Below are 8,592 nucleotides of genomic sequence, written 5' to 3'. Positions count from 1 at the left end.
ACAAAACCAAAAAGCCCCCAGAGAGCAAGGCTCAACAGTTGGAAATGGGACTGGACAGGACTAAAAGAGGCCTGTGGGATGGTGGGCGTCATTCAATAAAGGGCAGAGGTCCTGGGAGGAAGGAGTAGAGGGAACCCCAGAGCTCTGGACACAGGGCCCTGGGCTGGTCAAGCCTTGCTCAGGCCAGAGTCTTGCCTCCCTGGGGGAGGAGGCTCAGGCAGGGCCAGGGCTGAGAGGCCCCAGAAGGGAAAATAGGAAAAAGGGGAAAAGGAGGAATAAAAGAAGGGGAACAAGCCGAAGCCAAAACATGGCAGGTCTTACGGCTTTCTTGCCCGGCCCCTCTCCCAGGGCAGCGACGATGGCAAAATATTGAATGACCCGCTTGGTGTTAACGGTCTTACCGGCTCCTGACTCTCCGCTTGGGTGACAGAAAAGCCAGTCAGTCTCCATTGGAAGGCTTCTCCCACCCCTTTGAGGCCCCCTCTTCCCTACTCCTCCCCTTTACATTCCCCACCGCTGGCTCCGTGGCTTCCTGCCCTGGGATCCCCAAGGAAAGTGTTGGCCTTGTGGGGGAAACAAGGGTCAGGTCCCCTCCTCCCACCTCTCCTTGGGAGCTAGAGGCATGAACTCTTGAGGCAGAAAGGGAGGGCCTCCCTAGAGGAACAATGTAGATTTACTCTTGGTTCAGGGGCTGGCTTAGAGCTGTGTGTGTGTGTGTGTGTGTGTGTGTGTGTGTGTGTGTGTGTGTGTGTGTGAGATGCGGGAGCAATATCAGCGTCAGCTTGTCTCTGAAGCCCTTGGGGGCTTTGAACTTCTCCTAACCCCGGTCTAGTGCCATGGTATCCTGCCATCTGTCTGGAACCTTGGGAGATCCTGAAACCCAGTTCTAAGTCAGCAATCTAGAGAAGTTAGGGGTGAGGGGAGATAGCCTCATCATCTCCCTGGCCCTAGGCTGGACCCCCAGCCCCTTCCTCAGCCTCCCATCCCCTCCCCACATTGGGTACTTACGTGATAAGCATGGACTGGTTTTCTCTATCTGTAGGGGAAGAGGGTGAGACATGAGTCTCAGCCCCTACCACAATACCTGCCCCACTACCCCACAAGCTCAGCCTAGCCCCAGGTCCTGGGCAGCCCGGTAGTCTGTGTATTAGGGGAGCCAGCCTGATTCATGGACCAGGATGAGGGAGAAGCTAGAGGAGGGAGTCTCATCTTAGGGGTCTGGGTCCCGGTTAGCCCCTTACTCTGCAGCATGGAGTGGTAGGCATTGTCTGCAACAGAGTAGATGTGGGGCGGTGCCTCTGAGCGCCGCTTGCCCTTGTAGGCAGCCACCACAGTTGCAGTGTAGACAGGAAGCCACTTGTAGGGATTGATGGTGACGCAGAACAGGCCTGAATAAGTCTGTAGGAGACAAACCCCTGGTCAGAATTCAATTGCTGCCTCCCTTTCCAGGGTCTTCACACATTCTCACCCATCCCCATACTCCACGGTGCAGCCAAACCACTGAATTTGCTGTTTCTCCTACTCAGCACTCCCTGCCCTTTCTTGGTTCCTTTGCTGTCCCTGCTCCTGGAATGCTCTCCCTTCCCATCTCCCACTCAGAATCCCTGACTTCTATTGAGACTCAACTCAAACACTGTCTCTAGCATGAACCACCTTCCTGATCATCCCCAGCTGCTGGTGACTCTTCCTGAATCCCACTCCCCCAAATTATTTTGTACTTCCTTATAGATCTTTTGTATTTACTCATCTGTGTATATGCTGTTGCCCCTTCCCCCTCCCTCAGCCTATCCCCACCCTATATCCTTCCCTCAGAGTGCAGGGGCCATGTCATTTTTGCCTTTGGATCCCTAGTATGGGGCACAGGGCCCAGTTCACAGTAAGGTGCTTTAAAAATACTTGTTATGTGATCAGTTATCAGGTGTTGCCTAAGATGCCTCTAGAGATCTGAAATTCCCTCCACTGAGGGAGCTGGGGGAGTTCTCTGAAACATAGGGTTCCCCTGCCCCAGGACCTTCTAAAAGACTCAAGCCATAGGCTCCTGCAGGTCCCCTGGATACCCTCTCCAGCCTTGGCCTTCAGGGACTTACATAGATCATCCAGTGAGCATAGCGTTGACGAAGGTTGTGCAGTACGGAGGCTTCGTTGAGGTGAGTCATCATGGACATGTCCTCCAGCAGGTCAAAACGAGGCGGGTTCATGGACTGCATGTCAGCTTCACGTATGGTGAGGATCTGTAAGGGAAATGGAGGCTATCACCCAGGGGTCCTCAGAACCCTTCCCTCTGGCCCCAGGCTCTGGGACCCCTCCCAGCTGTCTAGGGCCCCTCAGGGAGACCAAGGGGAGTGTCCAACCTGACCCAGCTGATCAGTCTTGAGAAGGAGAGGGGCGCAAAGGTGGGGAGGGCAGGGCTACTATTCTGGAAAGAAGGGTAGGGGAGGATAAACAGTCAGAGATGGAAGGGACCTGAGAGGTCATCTCCTCCAGCCTGCCCCCCCCCACCCCAGTTTAGGAATCTCTGCTACAAAATCCCAGACAGGGAATCATCCAGCTTCTGCCTGAAGACCTTCAGTGACAAGGAATTCGCTACCTCACAAAGCCAACTATTCCATGACTGGACTGCTGTCCCCAACTCTTAGAAAGTCTTTTCTTCTAAAAGACTCATGATCGAAAGAGATACCCACATCCAGAGAAAGAGATGCAGAGTCTGAGTGCAGATTGAGACAAACTACTTGCTGTGTTTCTTGTTTTGTTTCCTCTTTCCCACTAATCACTCCATCAGCTATAATCCTTCTGTACAACCTGACTAATGATTAATGTCTTTTCTTCTACTGAACTGAACTGAAATCTGCCTCCTGGGGCCTTTGCCCCATCTCGTCTAGTACTGTCTTCTGAAACCAGATGGGACAAGTCTAGGTGGTGTAGTGCCTCAAGTAAGGAAGACCTGAGTTTTCAGATGCTTATTAGCTGTGTGACCCTGGGCAAGTCACTTAACCAGTCTGCCTCAGTTTTCTCACTGTAAAATGGGGATAATAGCAGCACCTATCTCCCCAGATTGTTCTTCGGATCAAATGAGATGATATTTACAAAGTGCTTAATACAGTCCCTGGCACATAGTTGGTGCTTAATAAATGCTTGTTCACCTTCCTTCCTGTCAGATATTTGATGAAAGCTATCATAGAATCAAAGATTTAAAGCAAAAAGGAACTTTAAAAGCCTTTGAGTTCAACTCCTCCTCTTCTTTTTCTTAACATAAGAAAATTGAGGCAGAGGCAAGTTGTAACTTGTCCAGAATCACATAGCTAATACGTGTCTGAAGCAGGATTTGAACCCAGGTCCTCATGACTTGAAGTCCAGTGCCCTAGACCAGGCCACTCATAATATCCATTATGGCTCTTCTCTTCTCCAGACTAACCTTCCCCATTTCCTTAACTGACCCTTGTGCAGTATCAAGTTCCATTCAATTCATTTCAACAAATACCACACACATGCCATGTGCCAGGGACTATGCTAGATGCTGGGCATACAAATGTAAAACTGAGACAGAGTTCCTGCTTTCAAGAATCTTATATCCTCCTGAGGGATACAGCCTGAAAACATAAGTAAATGAAGGATAATTTAAGAAGGGAGGGAGCCTTTGCTCATGCCTGGACTGAATCCCTCATCCCTTGCCCATCCTGAAATGCATCCATCATTCACTGCCCAGATCAAGTGCCACCTCTTCCATGAAGCCTTCTATGATCCCTCCTCTCAGTTCTCCACATCTCTCAGGCTTCTCTATCTGATCTTCAGTTCACTTAACTATAGTACAATGGAAAACCTGGGGGACTTGTAGATGGGAAAACTGGGTTTTCACAAACTAATTATGTTACTCGTGCAAGTCTCTGGACCTCATTTTCCTTATATTTAAAACAGATATAATAATAATAGTCCTATTTTCTCCCAAAGATGTGAAGAAAGCACTCTGTCAATTCAATGGTTCAATTAAATCCAAAAGTATTTATTAAGTATTTTACTATGTGATGGGACTACAGAGACAAAAATAAAATTTGTTCTTGATCTCGAAGAGCTTATATTCTAAGATAGTTCTACAGAAATGGAAGCAATTAATCATGGTGTCACTTACCCTGTTTAATATCTATATTATACCTATACTTATGTATCTATAGGAGATAGGGATAGGACCTGCGATTTCATTGGTATGGAGAGCTTCCAGGTGAAGACATTCCTCCCCCAGTGCAGCTCCACATGTTCTCCACAATTTATATTCTTAGAGAGGTTGAGTGCTCTATCAGGGGTCACACAACCAGGATGTCAGGGGTGGGGCCTGTACCCAGGCCTCTGCTGTATCCTGCCTCTCATTTACATATGCATCTCCCACTCATTCTAAACGGTGAGCTCTCTGGTGACAAAGACTACATCTTTTTCCATCCCTGTATTCTAGATACCCTTAGCACTTAGGAGATAGGCCATAGGATCATAGATTTTAGACCTAGAAAGGACCTTAGAGCCTACTGAATCCAATTCCCTCATTTTACAAATGTGGAAACTGAGGCTGAGTAAGATCAAGTGACTTTCCCAGAGTCATACAGCTGCCAAGTTGTAAATAGGTCTTAAATTTACTCCTTTCTGGCTCAAGGCCCAGTCTTCTTTCCACTGAGCCCCCTCAGAGATATTTAACTGAATCAAAGTGATCCAATCAACAAGAGTGAACGGCAGGACCACCCCCTTCCTCACTTTGGACACTAGACTTCTGTTAATTCAGCCTTAGAGCCCACTAGCTTTCAGTGGTTGCCTCTGCAATGTGATTCATACTGAACTTGTGATCATCCAAGTCAGCCCTCTCCCCCAACCTCTTTTTCAAATGAATTTTTTTTTCCCAATCAGGTCTCCATTATAATCATGGTTAGATGGCCAATATTCTCATGGGAAAGTGCATTGGGTTAATCCTGTTTTCCCCTTCCTTTCATTGCCTCCTATAGGCCACCTAATTCAACCCCCTCTTTTTGCAAGTGAAGAAACTGAGGCCCAAAGAGGCTAAGTATCTTGTACCCGGTCACACAGGTCCTCTTCATCGTCTCCTGTACCTTACCATCTCTTCGTCACAGTGTCTGCCCTGTCTTATCTGTCTGGATGGGAGTAAGGCTTCAATGGGGAAGGTGCTTCAGAAGCTGCTTCCCCTTAAATCCTGGTTCTTTGGGGGCAGGGAATATGGTGCGTTTTAGGATTATAGGCCTGGACCCAGGCTACCTGAGGGTCTCAGAGTTGTCAGAGCAGGGGAGTCCAGCAATGTCAAGGGTTTTCAGGTGAAGAACAAGTTCTGGGACAGCAGAATCCAAGGGCTCTTACCTTCTGGTCCTTGGTCTCCACAGTGACTCTGCCTGCCTTGATCTCCTTGACCTCTGCCTCCAGATAGGCTTCCTGCTCATCTGGGACCCAGACCCATTTCTTCCCTAGAAGAGGGGAAATAAGAAGGTTAGGATTGGGGAGAGGGGAACCTCTTCTAATTGAGGTTCAGGAGCTTCCAAAGAGCTCTCTCTGATCTCCCCAGCTCTGGAGACCTTCTATTGCCCCTCCAACAATGCTACCCCCCTAAACACTGGGCCTCCTCCCACCCTCAGTCCTGAGGCTCCTCATTTCCCTCCCCATCAGCCCTAAGTGACAGGTATGTGACTTTCCTGTATACACGAGGGGTACCTAAGTGCAGGGAAACCTGGATTCTGACCTCAGCTCAGTCACTAAATCATGGGATGATTTTGGACAAATTCCTTTTGAGACTCAATTTAATCACCTGGGAATGAGGGTGCTAATAATATTCACCTCTGTAAATATGAGCATAGAGAGACAAAGAGAGGCAAGCACACACAGAGGCAAAGCCTGCTCTCCTGGTTCCAGCTTATGCCCCTCACGGCCTACGGGTTTAACTGGGGTGGCCTCCCCTAGCCATCTAGGGGCTAGGCTTGTCGTGTCTCTCCAGGGCCCTTGGCCCACAGCCCCTTTGTCCTTGTGTTCACATCACTCTGCCCATGTCTCCACCTTTGTTCAAACTGTTCTCTATGCCTGGAATGTCCTCCCTCCCCCTCTTGGCTGGTTGGATTCCTACTCATCCTTTAAAATACAACTCACTCAAGCACCAATTCTTCCCCTTACACTCTCAACCTTCCTCCCCTCAGATCACTGCCCAAAGCCTCTCATTTCACACCTCTAATGGCTTTATCATGTTATATTGGTTTTATAGTTCAGTATCTGTGAATGTGCCTTATGTGCTAATGTGGAGCTCCATGAGGGCAGGAACCATATCTTAGCCAAACTTATCCCAAGGCCAGCAGGGTTCTCTGCACACACACCCTGTATTTGTGCTTAATAAATGTCTATTGAATTTATTGATGGAATTCACTATGTGGCTCCAGGAGATAAGAATGTGGGCCTGGGAGTCAGAAACACGGAGTTTGGATCTTGCCTCAGATACTTGCCGTGAGATTTTTCAAGGCACTTAACCCCTCTTGGCCTCAGTTTCCTTATTCATAAAATGGAAATAATAATAATAGCACCTACTTCACAAGGACTGTGAGGATCAAATGAAATAATATATGGAAAGTAGTTTGTAAACCTTAAGGTGCTATATGAGTTGCTATTATAATAATACCTATTATTATTGAGTTGAAGCATTGGCCTTGGTCTCCACACTCCCATGCCCCTGTGACTCCTGGCTGCCTATACTGGTGTCTACCATCTGTGTCTGTGCCTGTGTCCCCAAATCCCATGCCCGCTCTCACCATCGCCCAGCACGGTGTGCACCTTCACCATCTCCTGGTAGTTCTTTCTCAGGTAGTCTGCGGCTTCCCCCAACTCACTCAGGTCCATCATGGCGGCAGAGGTGGCGGCAGTGATGACAAGAAATAAGGAACAGCAGGAGAATCTGGGGAGCCCCGTGGGCAGAAGATAGAAAAGAAGAAAGAGTCAACGAGGAAGCACCGGCAGTGGAGGGCAAGTCAGTGTGTTAAGAGCCCTGGAGTATGGAGAAAGGCAGGCCTTGGAGCTTCATGGAGTCATTCCTTCAGTCTCCCTCAGGTTAGAAGTCAACCCAAAGGTCCCGAGTCAGGCCCAGTCCTCCCTCCTCCTCCACACTCACACATAGATACAGGCACAGCAAACCTACCAATTTAGCACACAGCATCTCATGGGTAAATACATCCACACTCAGACCCACTCACAGAGAAGTGTACTTGCCCACTCAAACTCATAGCCACTCACTGTCTTATACCCTGCACACTCACAGCCATAGTCTAAGATACAGCCTCTCACAGACATACCCACAGAGCCACCCTCTCCCACATACAGCCAAGTGTGAATAGCTGCACACACAGTTGGAGTCCCAGCACACTGAAGCCCAGCTCACACTCCCCCACCCTGTATCACCAACCTCAGCACCCGAAGTGAAGGCCTGGGGCCGCTCAGCCTCTTTTATCAGCCCTGTCAAGGTCAGCAGGGGAGCTATGTCAGCAATCCCCATGTGTCAGCGCAGGCCCAGCGACCCCCCCCATCCTGGCCACAGGACACAAAAGGCAAATTCCCTTTTATCTCCATCCCAGCCAGCACTGCCCAGGGGCTATTTTTACCTCCTATTGTCAGGGGAGCACAAAGACAGAGAGAGACATTGAGAGACTGAAATACAGAGATAGGGAGAGACACTGAGAGACTGAAATACAGAGATATACAGAGATACTGAAATAAGAGACAGACAGAGACACTGACAGACTGAAATACAGAGATAGGGAGAGACACTGAAAGACTGAAATACAGAGATATACAGAGATACTGAAATAAGAGACAGACAGAGACACTGAGAGACTGAGATACAGAGAGACAGAAATACAGAGGCAGACAGAGATATTGAGATACTGAAATATAGAGACTGAGAGACTGATATATAGAGATAGAGACACAGACATACTGACATACAGAGACAGAGATACTGAGAGACAGATATAGAGACACTGAAAGAGAGACTCAGATACAGAGACAGAGACACTGAGAGACTGAAATACAGAGATACAGAGACACTGAGAGATTGCAATAGAGAGAGATACTTAGAGACTGAAATACAGAGATTGAGAAACATGGAGACATAGACACAGAGAAAAAAACAGGGATAGAACTAAGGAGACAGAGGAGACAGAAACAGAAACAGAGACAGGGAGACACAGAGACAGACACATGCCAAGGGGCTTGGGGTGAAGAATGATGTACACAGTGAGATGCTAGCATTGCAGAGGCAGAGAGACGCAGGCAGAGGCAGGGCCTGAGAAAGCTAGGGCTACAGAAACACAAGGAGAGGTGGGGATGTCCCAGCATAGTACTAGGAACCTTTCAAGTGCTTAATACATGTTTATGGATTGACTGAGAAAGGAAAACATGCAACTAGTAAACACTGAGTTCGTAGAGGCCTTAGGTATTACACCGTCCATTCCCTTCATTCCATACATAGGAAAACCATGAGCCAGAGAAAGGGGACTAGCCAAGAGTCACCCAGAAAGTCAATGACAGAACTGAGACAGAAAAAGAAACAGTAAGAGATGGAAACTCCCTAACTCT

At 48.3% G+C, this 8,592-nt stretch overlaps 1 protein-coding gene across 1 annotated transcript in view; it reads right to left on the bottom strand.

Moving 5' to 3' along the window:
- MYH7B (myosin heavy chain 7B) overlaps positions 1–7,429 on the bottom strand; it is a 41,698-nt gene extending 34,269 nt beyond the window's left edge. Inside the window, exons 1-6 of the mRNA XM_069077573.1 lie at positions 6,774–7,429; positions 5,347–5,450; positions 2,088–2,231; positions 1,242–1,398; positions 1,009–1,036; positions 322–418 (exon numbers count right to left, since the gene is read on the bottom strand). Of these exons, the coding sequence (XP_068933674.1) occupies positions 322–418; positions 1,009–1,036; positions 1,242–1,398; positions 2,088–2,231; positions 5,347–5,450; positions 6,774–6,864 (621 nt within the window). The 5' untranslated portion in view covers positions 6,865–7,429. The remainder of the gene's footprint in view (positions 1–321; positions 419–1,008; positions 1,037–1,241; positions 1,399–2,087; positions 2,232–5,346; positions 5,451–6,773) is intronic.
- Between the last annotated feature and the right edge of the window lie 1,163 nt (positions 7,430–8,592).

Source organism: Petaurus breviceps, unplaced genomic scaffold (assembly GCF_028583685.1).
Source record: "Petaurus breviceps papuanus isolate PSGF00001 unplaced genomic scaffold, PetGlider_PUasm1.0 90994, whole genome shotgun sequence".
Taxonomy (NCBI): domain Eukaryota; kingdom Metazoa; phylum Chordata; class Mammalia; order Diprotodontia; family Petauridae; genus Petaurus; species Petaurus breviceps.
Note: the sequence above shows the minus strand (reverse complement) of the source record. Positions and strands in the feature narration are given on the sequence as shown.